Raw genomic sequence first — 20804 nt, 5'->3', positions numbered from 1 at the left:
GAAACAGTCTCTTACAAAATACAAGGTAAGTCTACCTACTATAGACCCATTTTGGTCCGTTCCTTCCCCGTACCCCTTAGTAGTTAAAAGTGCGCCTCTAGGCACAAGGCTCAGTGAGGCGAAGAGGCTTGCGCCTCAAACTAGGTGGGGCGAGGCAACCTGCAAGAGGCGACGCTAGGCAAGACAAGGCGCAATGGGGCGACAGGCCCAGTGAGTCGCGCCTTGTGAATTTTTAGTCATTTAAAGGAGAGAAATAGCCACAGCCAGACCCGTAGCCCTCATTCGACTCGAACAAACAGAGCCCGAGCCCCTTTCGGCCCTTCAAAGCCCTTCGTGAGTTCGTCTTGCACATTCGAGCCAGCAGTAGCCTTCGCGATCCTTTGAACCAGCAGCGTTAGCTCGTCTGCGAGCCTTTGAACCAGCCGGAAGCCTTCGCAACTTCATCTTTGACCTTCGAACCAAAATCGTGAGTTGGTCTTTGACATTTTGAAGAAGCACGACCCTTCGCAACTTCGTTTCAACTAGCAGGAGCCCTCGCGAGTTCGTCTGCCTGCCTTCGAACCTTCGCAAGTCTTCTTCTTCTTCTTGTGTCCTGCTTCTTCTACTGCTTGCGTCCTGCTGCTGCCAGCTTGCTGCGTGCTGTGTGCTGCTGACTGCTGCCTATTTCTTCTTTTTTTCTTCTTCTTCTTCTTTATATGTAAGCTTATAAATTAAATATTTAGTTTAATTAATGTAAGCTTATAAATTATAACTAATACATAATATTTATTCTTTTTACTGAAATTTAGCTACTGCTTTTTAATTTGTAATATTTAGTTTAATTAATGTAAGTTTATAAATTATAACTAATACATAATATTTATTCTTTTTATTGAAATTTAGCTACTATCTTTTGATTTGTACTCTTTTCTTTTGATGTTGAACTATGTTGAATTGTTGATGCTTTTGGGCTTCGTCCTAGCAATTTTATTAAATTTCCAATTTTGTTATTGAATGTTTTGGCATTTTAAATTCTAATATTACTAGATATTCATATGTTCATATATCAATTACCCCAAATAGACATTTTACACCATTTTAATAATTGTGCGCCTCACCTTCGTGAGGCACGCGCCTTTGCCTCGCGCCTCGGCTTCAAAGACCCTTTGCGCCTCGGCTAGCCTCGTGCCTCTCACTACTATGTGGACCCCACATACATGGTATCTTGTGCACCGGGCTGCCCTTTTTTTTTATTATTATTCTCTATTCACTCCTCACACTTAATTTGAGGAGGGGAAGGGTTCCAATATTCAGTTTTGGAAAGACCCTTGGCTTGGGAATGCTTCTTTTTCACATCTTTCCCTCATCTTTTAAGATTGATCAGTGAGCTTAATAGAGTTATTTCTTTGTGCTGGAAATTTGAGTAGTCCTTTGATTTATTGGAATCTCCACTTCAGAAGACCTCTGAATGATAGGGAGATGGTGGAGTTGTCTTCCTTGCTGTCCTTATTGAATAACTATAGCATGTCCTCAGAGAGGGACGTTTATTCATGGTCTTTGGATCAATTGGAGGTGTTTTCTTCATTTCCTCTCTATCCTATTATTTGGAAGGTCTAAAGTTCCCTCCAAAAATTAAGGCTTTTACATGGTTGGTTGTGCACTTGTGCTTAACAAAATTAGTACCAATAACTTGTTGCAAATCAAGAGGCCTTGAAGGGCCTCTCTTCAGATGATTACGTGCTCTGTTTTAGGAGTTCCAAGATCAGCATCTCATCTTCTTTTGCATTGTGAGTTTGCTTAGAGGAATTGGAACAAATTGTTTGGTATTATGAATGAGAGTTGGCTTTTTCCTTTTATCAATGGAAGATTTGCTAGCCACCTCCTTTGCAGGTTTGCAGTGTTATGGGGCTTATGTTTGGAGCATGATGTGCAAATATTTTTTGGAAAGAAGTTAAACTGGATGCAGGTTAGGGCTGCGAACAAACTAGATACTCACAAGCAGCTCAGGAGCTCGGCTCGATAAGGGCTCGTTCGGGCTCATTTGTCATCAAAATGAGCGAGTCCCAAGCCCACTTTTTGAGCTCGGTTTGTAAACGAGCCAAGCATAAGTATAGCCGGACTCGGCTCATTTCAGCTCGTAAGCGGCTCGATGACTGGCTTGAATGGGCTCGTTTATTAGGCTCATTAAGAAGCTCAGTAATGGGCTTATTCCACGAGTCCAATACTAGCCCAACTGCCCAAAAAGAAAGGCACAAATCTTGGCCTAAACAAAATAGGTGGATGAAATTGTTATTATTAGGTCATTTTATAAATCTCAACCCAAGCTCGAGCACGAGCACGAGCCCGCAAATGAGTTGAGCCTAAGCTCAAGCCTAAGCTAATATTTTTAATTTCGAGCCAACTTTTTGGGCTCGAATCGAGCCGAGCCCGAGCCGAGCTCCCACTCTACCGAGCGAAGCTCAAGCATGCTGAAGCTCGGCTTGTTTGCAGCCCTAGTGCTGGTGCAGGAAAAGATTCAGTACATGGCTTCTTTCTAGAGCATTCGGTTTGGGATTTTAAGGGGTGCTAGTTTTCCCAATTTACAAAGAGATTGGAGGAACTTGCAAGCTTGATGATTTTTTCTCTTTGTTGTTCTTAGTTCTTTATTTCTAGTTTGTCCAGATTTTTATAGGGCGATGTCTTATTCTTCCTCTTTTTCTTTTGCAATAAAAAACAAAAAACCAAAAAACAAGAAAAACAAATGTGCGGCCACACAAACGTCATTTTTATGAAATATTTAGCAATTCTCCAAAACCAAGGAGCATTTGATAATTTGATTTATTGTTACTCTCCAAACAATTTATTTTGTTTTTGCTTTATTTTAGAAAAGTGGTATTTGATTTCTGTTACCTAACATCTTTGGTCATTTAGCATGTGTTATTGCTATGTTAGTATGCGTGAGTTAGTAAAAGTATTGTGGTCATTGTTATGTACTTCATATATATATTATAAATAGAGGGAGAGACTTATTAGTGTGATTAGGTCTTCCAATTTACCAAATACTTAAACATGGTATCAAAGCTATGGTTGCCATGTTGTGGGTTCTAGTCTTGTTGCCTGCATTTATTGTTTGTTTGTAGCATTCCTTCTTGTTTAGTGTTTGTTTCTCTTTCCCACGTGCAATCGGGTTGCATATGCAGGGGAGTTTTAAGGCTTGATATACATTGTTGGCCCACAACATAACACTTTAAGCTTTTAGATGAAGCGGTAATCCAACATCGTATCAAAGCAAGACCTGAACCCTAAGTGCATAGCTTCTACCAAACCAAACCTGAACCTCATAATCCTATACAAACCTGCACATATAGAAGGATCATCCGCACCACCATAGACCAAAAGCAAGTAAGAGTCGCGAGAAAACACTGTAGTGAAATCACCGAAAGATCCTGTTGCCCTTTTAGAATCTCAAGAACTCCTTCATATTTTGCAAAATCAGCCCCATAATTAGCCACAACCTGCTGATATATAAGCCTGCAAAATTTCATAGCCAAAGGAGCCCTCAGCGCAGGCTGGCAACTCTGACTCCACACGCCGCATGAGATTGTTTTGCACAAACTTTTTGCACTAATTTCTTCCAAATTGTCTTAAATACTTCCATGTGCCATAATATCATGTAGTTGGTCATGTATTTTGTTCAAAGATCCAACCTTTCCAGCTTGTTCACTCATAGAACTTTGTTAATGGTTGTTTGGTACCATTAGAGTTCTGTGTTGGTTCCTAGGGGCTGTGGCAGTATAATGCTCATTTGTTTGTGACTTGTTCACCTTGTTTGAGGTTATTCCAGCCGTTAATCTTGTTTATTGTCAGGTCTAGTTTGTGGCTGCTAGGATGGAGTCCATGAATATTGAGAGCATGCTTCCTTCATCATTGCTGCAAATAACAAAATTTGGATGGAAAGAATTATGCGCAATGGTCTAAGGCTGTCAAGATCTATTTGACAGGCTTAGGTAAGTCTAAATGCTTGTTTAATCCAAGCCTAGCCACGACAAAAGGAAAGAAGCATGGATTTAAGAAAAATTGGAATTCCATGGTGTGCATGCATTTGTATGTATAAAAGATTTGGAATTATGTTGAGCTCTTATATTCTATTAATATTACACATATGTACAATCTATCCATGGAGTATTTTCAGTTATAATAGGGAGACAAGAAGGAGCATATGACAATTCTCTGGGTCCTAGCAAGTTTGAAATCCAAGTTTGAGATAGTCCAGCCCCAAATCCTTGGTAGTTCAGAGTTGCCATCCTTTGCCAATGTTTATTCCTACATCCTTCGAGCTTCCACCAATGCATATTCCTCAATTTTTCAACTTCTAGCTCTGAGAAGACTGCTTTTGTTGCACAAGATGATTCTGGTTTTTCATCAAACAATATAGAAGTTCTCATGGTGGTCCAGGTGGTCATGATAGAAGGGATGGACTGTTAGATTACCACTTTACCTAAAAGCTTAAGTTGTTAGGTTGTGGGCCAACAATGTATATAAAGTTTTAACACTCCCCCGCACATGCAGCCCGACAGCACGTGGAGAGATAAACAAATGATAAATAATACCACAGAATATATGCGGGCAACGAGACTAGAACCCAAGACCTCCTAACAACCAGAGCTCTGATACCATGTCAGATTACCATTTTACCTAAAAGCTTAAGTCGTTAGGTTGTAGGCCAACAATGTATATCAAGCTTTAACATGGGCATGGTAGAGATCCCCCTTGCAAGTGCACTCATTATGGACAAGGAGGTCATATGATCAAGTAGTGTTAGGATCTTCTCAATAAACCACCACAGCATGCCAATGCAGCCAGCACAGATTCCACACTTTCGGGCTCAAGTGGGGAGCAACTTACTGTATATTCAAGGAAGAGTATTCCAAGTTCCAAGAGTATCAAACATCCCAACAAGCTTCTCTTTCTATTGTATCTCTTACTCAAATAGGCAACCCTAAAGCTTGCCAGTAACCCAATATTTCTCACACTAGCCCTTGGGATACAAATTTAGCCACTACTGATCACATGACAAGTATAACTACTTTCTTTTTTCCACCTTCTAGTATTATGAAAGTCTACCTCATGTCACCAATGGGCCCACTACTCTACTATTTAGGGAATAGGGACAATAAAACCCACTTCCTATATTTCTCTTTCTTATATTTTCTATATTCTCAAGTTCCCTATTCAATCTTATGTCAATTAGAAAGATTACAAAATTCATGAACTCTTCAGTAACTTTCTTTCCTCATTTAGTTTTCATTCAAGATTTGAAGACAAGGAGACGATTGGCAAAAGACATGAAGATGGACTTTACCACTTTGAGTCGCTATCTCCTTATATTGCCTACACTACTACTACACCACCCCATCCATTGTCACTTTGGTCATCCTTCATTAGAAAAGATTTAAAAAAAAATGTTCCTAGTTTTGGGTTTTGAGTCAAGTCTTTGGGTGAATCTTGCCAATTGAGAAAGCATCATCATGTTCCATTTACTTCCTTTGCCAAGAAGTAAGCCCCTTCATGTTAGTCCATTCTCACGTTTGAGGTCCTAGTCAAGTTATGTCAAATTTAGGTTTTCCATACTTTTTAACTTTTGTTGTTGATTATTCAAGGATGACTTGGCTTTATTTAATAAAGGATCATTTTCATATGCTTTGTGCCTTTTGTTCTAACACTAAGACTAAATTTGATTTGGCTGTTCCGATACTTCATAAAGATAATGCTAAGGAGTACTTCAGTACCCAATTCACTACCTATATTTTTCATGAGTCATCTTGTGCCCACACTCCACAACAAGGTGGAGTTGCAAAGAGGAAAAATAAAGATACTCGTAAAGTCACTCACATTCTACTTTATAAGACAATGTTCCAAAGTGTTTTATAGAGATGACATACTTGTTTCCTACTCTCTTATCAATAGAACGCCACCCTCTACTCTTGGTAGTGAAATCCCCCACTCTATTCTCTTACCAAATGCTCCTTCATTCTCTTTGCCTCCTCACATATTTATTGTGTATCCTTTGTTCATCAATTAACCTGTGAGGTGGATAAATTGGATCCTCGTGCTATAAAATGTGTTTTTTGGGCTACTTATGTACTCAAAAGGGATATCATTGCTATAGTCCTACCTTGCATCATTTCTCTATCTGTGCCAATGTTACATTCTTTGAGTCTACACTATGCTACTCTTAAGTCCTTGAGTGCTTCTAGCCTTGATGAGTCCATTCCTCTTTGAACCTTCTCAATTATGGCTTACTATCTTTCCCAATCATCCGCCTACTTCTTCATCTAGTTTGAGTCCTTCTTATTGGCTCAATCATCCTAATTTGCAGGTGTATACACGACGGCGGCTCAAGAGACGAGAGCCCCCTCCATATTCTACTAATACACCTTCAATTTCCTCGTCCAATGCTCCCATTTCTGAAGATGTTGATCTTTCCGTTGCTATTAATAAAAGTAAAGCACCTCTATATAGCATCCCATCTCTAATTTTGTTTACTACAACTTCTTGTCACCCTTATATTATTGTTTTGTAAGTACCCTATCTACTATCACTTTTCCTAAATCTATTTCTGAAGCCTTTAGCCCATTCTAGATGGAAGACTGCAATGGTTGAAGAGATGCATGCATTAAGTCAATCCTAATGGTTCTATGGCTCTTTTGAAGGTCCACCTTGTTGCTAAGAGATATACTCAAGTGTACAACTTGGTAAAATTCTCCCCAATCACCAGACTTGCCCCAATTTATTTGTTCATTTCCTTTGCCACAACTTGTCACTGACCCCTATATCAATTAGATATGAAGAATGCCTTATTAAATAGTTTAGAAGGAGGCTTATATGGAGAAACCACCTAGGTTTATTGCTCAAGGTGAATCAAGCTTAGTCTATCGACTCAAGAAAACATTGCATGGTATAAAGCGGTCTTCCAGAGCATCATTTGGATGATTATTTAATGTAATACTTGAGTTTGGCCTTCAACAATCCATGGTAGATCACTCTGAATTTTATCATCATATGACATATGATAGGATTCTACTTGTTGTGTATGCGGATGATATTGTGATGACTAATGATGATGATCAGCACCTAAAGCATTTTCAACAGATTAAATTTCAGACCAAAGATTTAGGACCATTGTAATACTTCTTGGATATGGAAGTATCCAAATCTCGTATGGGGAACCGTTTGCAAAAGAGGACATATGTTCTTGACCTTTTTTATAAGACTAGACTATTGGGGTCCACACAATACACGAATCCTAATAGCAAGTTAGTGCCAAATATGGGTGATTTTTTGGTTAACCCTAGAGGATATTGAAGACTTGTTGAAAAGTTGAACTATCTCATAGTTGCACAACTAGATATATCATTCACAATGTGTTTTAAGCCAATTTCTTGATTCTCCAATAAAAATGTAATAGAATATTGCAATTCACATATGGAGATACCTCAAAGGTGCACCTTGAAAATGTCTCTTATATCAAGAACAGAGTCACACTTAGATTCAGTAATTTAGGATATGTAGATGCTAGGTGGAAACACCTTCCAAAAAACAATTCACAGCCAATTATTTTATTTTGCTCATGGTAACTTGGTATCTTAAAAGAGTAAGAAAGAAATTATGGTGACCAAGTCAAGTGTTGAGCCAGAGAATCATGCTATGGCTCACACTACATGTGAAGTTGTTTAGTTACAAAACATATTGGAACTTCGTTTTCCACATTCTCGGTCTACGAAGTTGACGTGTGACTTTCGAGTTGCCATTCATATTACCTCAAACTCAGTCTTCTATGGGCACACAAAACACATTGCAATTGATTGTCATTTTGTTCAGGAGAAACTTGCCTAGAAGCTCATTATAACCATTTTTGTGAAGTCTAAATGCCAACCAATGGATTTATTCAAGAAACCACTGGGAGTGCTCATGTTAGATTCATTTGTGACAAGCTAGAAGCATATGATGTTTACACTCCAACTTGCAGGGGAGTGTTACTGGTTATTTTGGTCATTTAGCATTTGTTAATACTATTTTAATACGGGTGAGTCGGTAAGGGCAATGTGGTATGTGCTTAATACATATCATTAAATAAAGGGAGAGACCTATTGCTGTGATTAGGTCTTCCAATTTACTAGATACTTCAACAATTTCAACCGAGTCCTTTAATTCATTTTGCTTGTCCCCAAGTTTAGTAGTTTGTAAATTTAGCCATGTAATGGATTCTACTCAAAATCTTGGGAATTGAAATCTTCATTTTGGAATTACCTCTAGTCTAGGGCATGCCTCTCTTGCATCAAAGAGAAAGAGAGTGGCAAAGGTGGGCCAAGAGGGTAACAAGAAGAAGAAACAAGACATTGCAATGCACATGAATGCAATAGAATAACAAGGGAGCAACCTTGTTGCACACATCGTAGGTGGGAATAGTAATGTTCCAAATGGTTTAGAACTTGGAGGAGCCTAGCCAAGTATAGTCCGGGTTTAATCTCAGTGTTTCACCTTTTGTGATTCCAAGTTCAATTTATGAATCCTTTGCAAGTGGAGTGGTTCATAATACTAGTAATGAACTATATAGGGCACCATTGAGAAGTGTAGCAATTTAAAAAGGAATATACTAATACTACTCTAAAATCTATATTATGCCAAAAAAGGCTACCAATGAGGGGATTTGCATAGACATTCTAGTAGATGAGAGGGGCAATTAGGATGCTCAAACCCTTCTTGATAAGTTAGGCCCTTGTCTTGTGACCCTAATAGGAAAAACATAAGGATCAACAAAGGGATTGCAAGGAGAGGAAGAAGGCTTCAAATTTAAGCGAAAAATTAGTTACTCGCCATTTCTGTTAATTATGAAAAGGAAGGTAGGAGTTCAGGCAACTTTCGTCATGTGACCCGGAGGTCACAAGTTCGAAGCATGGAAACAACCTCTTTCAAAACTGCAAGGTAAGATTGAATACTATAGACCTATCGTGGTCCCCCCCCCCCCCCCTCTCGCTGGATCCTGCATATGCAGGAGCTTTGTGCACCAAGATGCCCTTTTTTAAAAAAAAAAAATGTAGGAGTTAGGGCAATATTAGTGAAACTAAATGAGGCTTCTTTTCGATCACGTTCAAGGGCTGCAAAATAGTAGTAAGCATAGGGTGGTGAAAGAGTCAATGAGTAGGGTTTCTCTTGATATTTTGTCCCTTCATGAGTCTAAATTAAGGGAGGTGGGTGCATTCTAGTTAGGAGTATTTTGGGGTCTAGGTTCAGAGATCGGGTGTTTTGTTCTGTAGACTGTAGAACATTAGGTTAGCAATTGTGGGAGTGCGTGGTTGGGTATTTTTCTTTCATAGACATGAGGCATTTTGCGTAATGGCAATTTACATCTACTTACAAACCTACTTTTTACTTAATGCATGGTTTTCTTTCTTTCTTTTTGATGTCATTCAGCTTGCTATTGATGGATTAGGGGGTTCTAGGGTGAATTGTAGCATAAAATGTCCAATTCCTTTATTCAAGAATGTGGTCTTAGGGAATGTCGCTTTGGCTTATGGTCATTTCACTTGGGTAGCTTCACGAGTAGGCTAGCCTCTTTTCATATTGGCAAATTTGTGTTTACCGTTTCCTAAAGTTATTTGATGCTAATCTGATTCAAATGGATCCAACCCTATTTAGATTTGAAAATACATGGTTAACACACCCTTCCTTCAGGGATTGCATTAAGACTTGGTGGAGAGAAGGTTGTTTTCAAGGGTGGGTGAGTTTAAATTTATTCAATAGATTGAAGCTTGTGAAAACAAGTTCAAAGTGTGAAATAAAGAGATTTTGCAACATAAACGAGCAAAAGAATATTATTCTTGTTGAGATTGAGTGTTTGGATAGATAGGAAGAGGGTAATTCAGTAGGCGAAGGAGATAAGGCTAGAAGCGTTCACAAAGAGGACAGGGCTAAAAGGGTTTATCCTAGTAGTGGGTTACTGATGATCCTTTTCCAAGAGAACCTAATTGGCGGAAAAATTTGAGGATAAAGTGGGTGAAAGAGGGGGATTGCAACTCCAAATTGTTCCATAGGGTCACTAAGGAAAGGAGGAAAAGAGGTCATATTAAGGAGTAGGGTTAGATGGGGCATGTAGTACCAGATCATACGCACATATGGGAAGCAATGATTTTTATAGGAAGTTGTATACTAAGAGTTGTCTACACAATATAATGTTTATAGGGTTTTGGTTGGAGTCCCATTGATAGGAACTTAGCTTATTTAGTAAAAGAGCAATTTCAGCATAGAGAAGGTTTGTTGTTTGGTAGGGGGGGATAGTGAGAGATGGAGAGGGGGGAGGCCCCGGACCCTAATGGATTTACACTAGCCATCTTTCATGATAGTTAGGAGATGATTCAAGAGAATGTTATGTGGAGTTTTTCATTAGTTTCATTGGAATGGGGTGGTGGGGAAAATTGTGTACTCTACATTATTGCTCCTATTTCTAAGGAGCTTTCTAGTGAGGTGAGAGAGTTTCAACCTACTAGTTTGGTTACTAGCCTTTTAACTTCTGTATAAGAAGCGTTGCTGGAGGCATAGTTACATTGAAGCAGTCTGCCTTCATTAAGGATAGACAAATTTTAGATGCAGTTTTGGTTGCTAAGGAGGTGGTTGAGAATGTTACTGTAAAGACCAAGAAAATTAAAATGATTGAAATAATAAAAAAAATAGATAAAATAACAAACAAATAAATAAAAGGAATGGCATGGGAAAAATAAAAAAAAATTAAATTAAATTAAGATAAATTAAATAATTAAATAATTAGTTATTAAATTAAACATTATTACATTGGATTTAAAAAAAAAATTAATTGAAATAAGATATATATATATAAATATATATGTATATTGAAAAGATGTATAGTATTATAATATTATAATATAAGATATTATATTATATGTTATATATTCAATCTGGATGCTTATCATCCAGATTGAAATTGGATTTGGCATAACAGAAGACACGACCCCCACCCTGAGAATTCCTTCTACACTCCAACGCTCGCTCTCCGTCTCCATCTCTCTCTCTCTCAATTTCTCGATGAGTATGTGGCAGATCGGAAAACAAAAGGTTCCATTGGATTCCTGACTCCGCCACCGACATTTCTACTGGAGCAGATTTGTCGTGGAATCGGCTTAAGCACTGTTCTTGGGGAAAGGTAACTTTTCCCCATTTTCCCAATTTCTCTGTAAATATGCGATTAAATCGACGATCGGGTACCACCACGTAGTCTTAATCGCGATTGTCGTCATTTTGACATAGGTAAACTTTCAATTGGGGTTTTCTAAGCCCCACTCCAAAGCGAGAGTGGGATTTGGAAAATTTGGCAAATTAGTTAAATTTGCGGATATAACTGTTAATTTGAAAATTATGACCCTAGAAAATATTTAAATAGTATTTTATTTAGAAATAATTTAAATGGAACTAGGATTTTTGAATTAGGGTCTAGGTGAGCGCCGCGGGCTTCTGTGTCGGATTCTTGTCGATGTAGTTCGAGAATTCAGGTAAGGGGGAAATTTATGTATTAAATCAGGTTTTTATGAATTAAAAATGATTATGTGTTATTTATGAATATATGTTTTTATGTGAGTTTAAAATGCCAGCCATGAAATTTATGTTTTCTGAGCCTAGGATTGTCGATATAGTTATATATATGTGAAAGTAAACGAATGAAAGTGAAGAATTTCCTGATGAATTAAATAAGAAATGAAATGTATTTACAGTGTATAAATATTAATTATGGGTTGCCTTATTTTGTAAGGAATGTATATGAATTTTATTACTAAATAGTGTGGCATAACATTTTGTGCATATATATGTTAAATGTATGAGATGCAGGTTAAATAAGTAAAATACTGTGAATAAAATATGATATGGATTACGTTGTCTGTGTATGTTAAATGCAACCATGTAAATGTAAGATAGCTGAAAGACAGTCATGTTAGCAAATTCTAGCGCATTTCTATGTGGACTAACAAATGATGACTAAAGACCAGCTGTAGTACGAAGGAATGAAAAGAAAATGTTATGCAATGAAATGATAATGGAATGACAATGCAATGAAATGAAATGTGAAACGTGAATGATACAAATGGGAAAGAGTCACTTAAAGTGAAATGCAATGCAATGTTAAGCTATGAATATGAACAAATGTGTATGATTGAATAATGATAGAAAGAATGATGTATTATGATATTAAAAGTATGTATGTACGTAGAACATGTTACGATTGGGCGAAGCGTACCTTTCGCCTGAGGGTTTGCTGAGAAAGGCAAGTACACTAGAAGCTACAGATGTGGCAGTAGCCGCATAACGTACTAGGGCAGAAGGAACCTACTTATATGGGCGGGTAGATTTCCCTATCCTTAGAGTCTTTGCGGGTAAACTATTGTTGAACTGTGTGAGTACGAGATTAATCCAACACTTGAGGGCTTACTAAGTAAGGTGAGTGCTCTGACATGTTTTAATTGTGACCTTAGGGTTACCTAAGTATCAGAGCAAAGGGGTGCTACTTGTATGGGCGGGTAATCACCCATATCCTTGGGTAATCTCGTGGGTTAAATATTTGCATGTGATTGTTTAGGTTCAGAAAACGATTTCAATGTTATATGATGATTTGCAAATGAAATAAAAATGATATCTATTTACCTCATGTTGGTCACACGCTATTTTAATATGTATGTTTCTTCCCTTACTGAAATGTGTCTCACCCGAATATGAATGTTTCTTTTTCAGGACATTCTCGAGGTCGGGCTTAGGGATCTCGAGGGTATTTAGTCTTTTTGAGGAATATAAAGAAACAGGGTATATGTTGATGTTGTTTTTGATGTAATTATTTATGTTGTTATGTTTTAAGCCTGTTGAGAATATAATGGTTGTGAAAATACTGAAATGCTTTTGGAGATGTATGTATATATGGAAAACCAGGTGTTGGATGGATATTGTGAAATTTAGATAGGAAGTAGTAAACTCTGGTATTATATTTTTTGGAAGATTATAATTATATTTTCCGCTGCGTATATGTTGATTATGGATTATCAGGGATTTTATCAGGTATAACACGCCAGACACAGGTTTAAGGGTTCCGGGCGTTACAGTTACAAAGAGGGGAGGGCGAGGAGTACTTAAACTGGATTTTGAAAAAGCCTACGAGATGGTGATCTAGGATTTCTAGACAAGGTTATGGCCAAGAAGGGTCTTGTGCTAGTTTGGAGCTGTTAAGATACCACTTCACCTAAAAGCTTGAGCTGTTGGGTTGTGGGTCAACAATATACATCAAGCTCTAACACTACCCCACACATGCAGCCCAACAGCATGTCAAGACACACACACACACACACGATAGATAACACTTTTTAAACACCGCACAACAAAAACAGGCAACAAGACTAGAACCCAAGACCTCCTGGTAGCCAGCTCTAATGCATTGTTACGATACTGCTTTACCTAAAAGCATAAGTTGTTAGGTTATGGACCAACAATGTATATCAAGCTTTAACAAGAGCAAACAGATTAAAGGTTGTTTATCTACAATGCCTATGCCTGTTGTAGTGAATGGTCAACAAGTCTTCTTTGGGGATTGACAAAGGGGACCCTCTTGCAACTTTTTTATTTACGTCAGCAGTTGATGTGTTGAGTAGGATGATTAGTCATGCTCATGGCCTAAATGTGATCCATGGCCTAAGGGTAGGTGAGGAGGCAGTTCTAGTGTCCCACCTTCCATTTGTTGACGAAAACATTCTTTTTCTCAAAGATAGTACAATGAAATTTCAAAAAACAAAAATAAATTTAACTAAAACTTTCGAGAAAATTTCAGGATTGAAGAACATTTCTAAATATGAGTGGCCAACATTAACATTGGGAGGGATAAGTTAAGAGGAATTTTCTGTTTAACCTTCTACACAATATTTGTTTGGCTTTGACTTATTTGGCTCTTCCTCTTGGAGGCAATCCTAATGCTCTTGCTTTTTGAGATCTGCTGATGGAGAATAAGGCTAAATGGGTGGAAGAGGGCTTATTATCCTTAGCAAGTTGTAGTACTCTCATTAATGCACTTATTTTTTAAAATTCCTATTTATCTTCTTTCTCTTTTTAGAGTTCTTGCAAGTGTGGCTGCACTCCTGGAGAGGTTTATAAGAGATTTTTGGTGGCCAGGTATGGGTGATAACTGCTAAGACGAGGGATCATCATGTTAGTTGGGACATGGTTAGAAGACTTAGGCGGGATCTGATCCTTGGTAATGTGGTGTCTAAAAACATTTCTTTAGTTAGGAAATGGTTATGGAGGTAATGCTTGTCATGCGAGCCCTTTGAAGATTATATCACGGGTCGCTCATTTGTTCTACCCTCTTCCCTAGTTCAAAGTCGGTCATGGGAATCTCATTCAGTTTTAGGAGGAAATTTTTGGGGGGCTGAGCTTTCAATGGAGTCATTGGTTCTGTATCTTTTAGACTGTCTTTCGTTCATAATGCCCCAATTAAATGTCGGAGGTGAGCTCTCTTGGGATTTTTATTTCTTGAGAATCTCAATTAAGGAGAGGTTGATGAGCTTACTATTTTGTTGAAAGCTTGGGAATCTTGCATTCCTCGAGTAATGAATGATTTGAGCATCAGGGATACTTCCAATACTACTACAACAAAATCTTTCCAATATCAATGGTTGAAAACTTTTATCACTCGTCCCCCCTTAATACTGTTCTTAGGAAGACTAAGGCATCTTTTAAGATCAGGGCTTCCATGTGGACTGTGGATCTCAATAGGACAAATACTAATGACTTGTTGCAGGTGAGGAGGATCTATAAGGCTATGAGTTTGGAGTCTGAATGTATGCATTGTGTGGTCAGGGTCTAGTGAAACCAGTGAGCATTTTTTCTCCATTGTCAGGTCACTAAGAACTTTGGTATAATTCTCTGCTTTTGATGAGGCGGTGATACTGCCACAAAATACCAACGCTTTTCTGTTGGAATGGTTCTGAGGTTCTGCGAGGAGTAAGAAAGGAATGGTTTGTGGAAGTGTGCCATGTTCACTCTTTGTCGGACTTTGTGGCCCTAAAGGAGTGCTAGGATCTTTAGTGACAAATCAAATCCATATATTATGGCACATAGGAGCTTTTCTTGTCGAAGGAATCCCATGTTTTGGGCACACTTTTTGAGATTTTTACGGGGAGTTTGCCTTCTGTTGCTGTTCTTCAGAGGGATTGGATGGGGACATTATTGTAATTGCATTTTTAGGAGGTTCTGTTTTTTGTAACTCTCTCTTCTGTTACTGATATTCTCTTTCTATTAAAAAAATGTTCATTCATAGATAACAAATAACTTCCTAAGATCCTTACAGGTCACCTTGAATATTTCTTTTAAAACTTAACGATGTGATTTTGGTGACAGTCACATGGTCTCACACCAGTAAATACTATTGTATGCATTTTCAGGCCAGGATCTCTTGAGATAATTTTGTAGCTATCCTAGCATTAGCAGTTTGCAAACAGATGATCTCCAGCTGTACGATTGGGAGAATTTCACATAAGAAATTAAAGCTGAATAACAGAATTCAATCTTTAATTTATCTTTTCAAGTAAAAATGGATATTAAGTCAATCATAGTAAGCTGGACCATTGGAATATAATTAAGGGAACCATATGCATCAGGAAGTTTATGATTTCATGGGACAGAAGTAAATCCAAGGAAAAGTGGACCACATATATAGTACCCACAGTCAAAAAGCGGTCATTTTAAACAAAAAAGGAAAAACAATACAGCCATGAAAATAAGTTCTAAGGAAGTTCAGCAAAAATGAACTCTGCATGAACCAAATAAAAATCTACAGAAAAGGTTCAAACTCACTGTTCAAGCAACCAATAGCTGCGCCTTTGAAATTTTTCATTTTCTTCTCCATGGGCATAGTAGCAATGCAACACATCAACACTTCCAACCTAAAATTGTTTACAAGATGTTACCTCTTAAACGGAAATGGGTTCACAAAATCAATGCAAATTTTGATAACATCAGCAAAGGAAGGATTCAAGCAAAATTGTTCTTTCCTCATTTACCTTCAGCTTCTCATGAGCTTCCTTCACAGTCTTGCCATCTTTTTTCTTCCTCCAATTGTGTCCATCCTTCCTGAAGTATCTCAAAACCTTCCGATCAAAAAGAAGAAGTGAACCACCTGACATGACAAATGAATGTCAAGAAAAAAGTTTTAAAAGCATAGCTACTTAAAAGAAAATTTTTATTAAAGAGTTCTTTAAAGTGAACACGATGATGTTAAAAATCATAAAATTAGCATTTCAATACATATGCAGCTCTTTTCCAATGCAATGAATTCATCAAATTATCAAGGTAATGCTTGGAACATTTGGATATGGTCCCAGGCATGAATGATGAAACACCTAAAAGCTTACCTATTTGCTGTCAGTATCACCAAAAGAGATAACATGTTGTCGAGTTGAATTAAATACTGTAGCCAATTTCTTCTTTTCACAAAGATTAATTAATATATGAACAGGTTAACTGCAAAAAATAAAAATTAACCTAAAAATAACTAGCCCTGCTTATCAGAGGACTGTTGACCATCATAAATGAGGAATCTGCCAGTGTCATGTCCAAATGGATCTGTAGGACGTGAAATGACGATAATGCAAAATTGGAAAATAGACAAACAAACAACTGAAGTAACAATTTCTGTCCAATCAGCCAAAAAATTGCTGTCTATACTCCCTTAGGACCATCTGCCAAGTTGTCTTCTCAGCTCACATCATGCATAAGTCAGTTTCAGTTTTCTAGCCTTAGATGGTAGAATTATCGATTATATTGTGCCTTTTTTATCAAGCTGCAGTTTTGGGAATTTTTAAGGGGTGTCAAGGATTTGATTGTCTAATTATCGGGAAGAGATGTCATTTTTAATCAGTGCCTACATTTTTTAAAATTGAGTTGTTTGAGGATGCAACCTCCCTTTCCTCTTTTCTTTGAAACAAAATATCCCTTTGTTAAAAATGATATAAATGGTAACCAACAGACGATAAGGTTGGTGGCAAAAAATTTTGACAAATATTCATATATATTGGAGCTTCCCTTATTCATTTTATCGAGCATAATGATGCAAATCGGGCTTTAATGAGTTCTAATATGCAACATCAAGCAGTTCTGTTTTTTTGGCCAAAAAGTGCATTGTGGAATTGGGTTGGAATGGCAAACAACTCTAGATTCAGGAGTTCGTGCTATAGCCATTGCGGGGGAAAGATCAATTATACTGATATTGACAAGATCGTTTTTGTTGAAGCTTGATATACATTGTTGACCCACAACTTAATAGCTTAAGCTTTTAGGTAAAGTGGTAATCTAACATGGTATCAGAGCTAGTTACGGAGAGGTCCTAGGTTCTAGTCTTGTTGCCTGCATTTATTGAGTGATGTTTAAAAAAATGTGTGTACCCTCTCATAGGTGTTATTTATCATATGTTTATCTCCACGTGCTGTTGGGCTCACGTAAGGGAGTGTTAAAGCTTGATATACATTGTTGGACTACATCCTAATAGCTTAAGGTTTTAGGTAAAGTTGTAATCTAACAGTTTTATCGGGTAATGGAGAAACTTTAAGCATTCCATCAGTTATGTATCAATGTTCCAACAAAAAGACTTGTATGCATCAAAAACCACAAGTTCAATGGGATAAATGCGTTAAAAAGGGACAAATTATATGCACATTCAAGAGAAAAGGAACACTAGGCAAGTCTTACCATATTATGCTATGTAGTCTATGAACTAAGTTTATAGTAGGATCCTACATGAATTTTTATTATTTAAAAATTTAATGTAATATCTCCCAGGGAACTATAGCTAAGATTTACAAAAGCAAACAATCAAAGTTGGGCATTAATGGGAGTTATTAAAAAACTTCAACACAAAACCCCTTCTGCTGTAGATGTCTCATGAATTTTTGACAGAATGCAAATCCACATTAAGGAAAAAGCAAATATATAACTATTAGATTACCACTTATCTAAAAGCTCCAAAAATGAATATCAAGCTTTAACAGTCACCTGAACATGGAGAAATACACGATAAATAACACCCATTAAAGGGTATACAATAATCTTTTAAGCACCAAACTATGAACGCAGGCAAGGAGACTAGAACCCGTGTTTAGATTACCACTTTACCTACATGCTAAAGCTATTAGGTTGTGGGCCAACAACATATGTCAAGATTTAACAATAACTAACTAAAGGCCTACTGTAGAAGATACTTAATTTCCTAGCACACGTGTATCTTCATGTAACCATGAGAGATTTAGTTAATGATGTGCTCAACAACAAAAAAGAAAAAACAACATTGATAATTATTATGAACATACTAGGTGGCATGTTGGGAGGCTCTGAGGCAATATAGAACTTCTGATAGTTTTGAAGAATTTCACAGATTTCAGCAGGCCGCAACCAGCGAGTTTGTGCCTCCAAGAGTATTTGTTGAATATCTGCAAATCAAACATAAGAAATAAGACAATGAAACATTTGTCCATAAATATATCAACATCTACAACTACAAGAAGCCAACTTAGACTTAGGAATGAGTATGGATGACAAGTTAAATATTTCTTTTGTTTTTCTATTTTTTTTTTTTGAGGAGGGGTGGAGGGGGTTCTAACTCAGCATTTGTTAGATGAATTGGGTCTACACATGTCAGATTACAGAGGAAATGAAATTCAGATGGATGCTGGTAAATCTAAGGTTAAGAAGAGTCAAGGAATTAGCAAATTTGAAGTGCTCAGTGAATTATGACGGAAAGGGTTTAAAGAGGGGTTTTCTTGGATAATGTCTATGTAGTTGTATTTTTATTTTTTGTTTGTTTTAGCTTTATTGAGGAATTCTTGTCCTTGCCTACGATGTAATTTCTCTCTCTCTCTCTCTCTCTCTCGCTCGCTCATAATACATCTTCTTCTTTTATCAAAAAATTTAAAAAAAAAAATGATGCCAAAAATACAAACGTGTAATGATCAGCACTTACCCCCCCCCCCCCCCGGCGGTTTTGTTAGCAAAATCAAGCTTGGAATGGAATTCAGGAATGGAATCACATTCTTGTGTTTAGTTTGTGGAATTAAGAAAGGAATCATATTCCGGCTGGAATACGATTCCTGCAAATAGGCCCGAATCCATCTTCATTCCATGGAATCAAACTAATTTTATAATGAAAAAATTTCTAAAAACGACAACAAATGCTAATAATACTAATTATTATTACTATTATAATAAAAATAATAACAACCGAAGATAATTGCAATAAAAATAAAAATATTTATTATTGTAAAATAATAATAACAAGAACAATATTAATAATAAAAAAAACTAAAATAATAATGATTATTTTAAGGATAATAATTATTATAAAAATAATAAAAATAATAACAACTAATAACAATTGCAATAAAAATAATATTTGTTATTGTAAAACAATAACAACAACAACAACAACAATAAAGCAAAATAATTATTATTATTTAAAGGATAATTATTATTATAAAAAAAATAAAAATATTAATAACAACAATAAACAATAATAATTACACTAATAATAATCACTTTCATGAAAAATAATACAAAAATAATAATCAAACAAAAGCAACAATAAATAGTAATAATACTGATTGTTATTATTATTATAAAAACAATAACTAATAATAATTACAATAACAATAATAACAACTAATAATAATATTTATTACTAATAAAATAATAATTAAAATAATAATAACAACAAGGACATTATAAATAATACAAAAGGCCAAAATAATAATAATTCTTATTTTAAGGATAATTTATTAGGGAACTGGATTCATACAGTCATTCCATGTTACTAATCAAGCGCGCCATTCCAAAAGCAATTCCATTCCTACCTTGATTCCATTCATCCCTAGATTCCTTTCCTGCTTCAATTTCATTCCACAAACCAAATGGAGGGCTAGATAATGAAACAAAGTGACAGGCTGCAATGGACGTCCTCAACAGATTGAAGAAAAGGTATACAGATTATTGTGTCATAGGAATGCAAGAAAAAATGAAAACTTTAACGGCATCTGCAGGTGTGGAAAACAATTTTCATTTTCCATTTGTTTTTTCAAAGAATTATAAAAAAGTCATCAATTTTTTCAGTTTTACAACATTTCAAGAAAAACAATGGAAAACATTAAAAAGATTTGGCACTCTATGCTTGCCAAAATTGTTTTACTTTTACACTTTAATTTTTCAAATAATTACAAAAAAATGCCACCTTTTTTTAAAAATTTTCAGAATTTGAACAGGAAAGCTAGAAAACATCTTTTTATTATTTACTAGATTTTTGATTTCTTACCATGCGCAAGAGCATAGAATTCTGATCTTGGAAGTGGGTTTGCATGGATTTAAACAAAATATAGTATAAAATTGTATAGGTTTCTTCCAATCTACATAGATCCAAATCCAAACGCTAAAGTCCATGCTCCCAAACACTACCTTATATAATTTCTAGAAAATTGAAAAATAAGTTATCTTTTGTTGTCTTTTTTGTAACTATTTTAAGCTCTTGAAATAAATAAAAAAATTCGTTTTGCACAACTAAAAAAACTCTCCATTTTCTAACTTCCTAAACAAATCTTGAAAATTTTAAAAATATGGTGGAATTTTCATAATTCTTTAGACAATTTAAAAATGAAAATAAAAGTATTTTCCACAACTAATCAGGTCCTAAGAGATTCTAAAAGCTAGCAAGAATTAAGAATGAGGCAGATGTACCCACCCATTAGATATAAGAGGCCTTCGTAGGG

At 36.3% G+C, this 20804-nt stretch overlaps 1 protein-coding gene across 1 annotated transcript in view; it reads right to left on the bottom strand.

The window, feature by feature from the left end:
* The window catches only part of LOC131163813 (calmodulin-binding transcription activator 2), a 69992-nt gene that overhangs the window by 46373 nt on the left and 2815 nt on the right, over positions 1-20804 (bottom strand). Inside the window, exons 2-4 of the mRNA XM_058120583.1 lie at positions 18363-18482; positions 16062-16177; positions 15856-15944 (exon numbers count right to left, since the gene is read on the bottom strand). Coding sequence (XP_057976566.1) covers positions 15856-15944; positions 16062-16177; positions 18363-18482 — 325 coding nt within the window. The remainder of the gene's footprint in view (positions 1-15855; positions 15945-16061; positions 16178-18362; positions 18483-20804) is intronic.

Source organism: Malania oleifera, chromosome 9, assembly GCF_029873635.1.
Source record: "Malania oleifera isolate guangnan ecotype guangnan chromosome 9, ASM2987363v1, whole genome shotgun sequence".
NCBI lineage: Eukaryota > Viridiplantae > Streptophyta > Magnoliopsida > Santalales > Ximeniaceae > Malania > Malania oleifera.
This window is presented reverse-complemented; position numbering and strand designations above follow the sequence as displayed.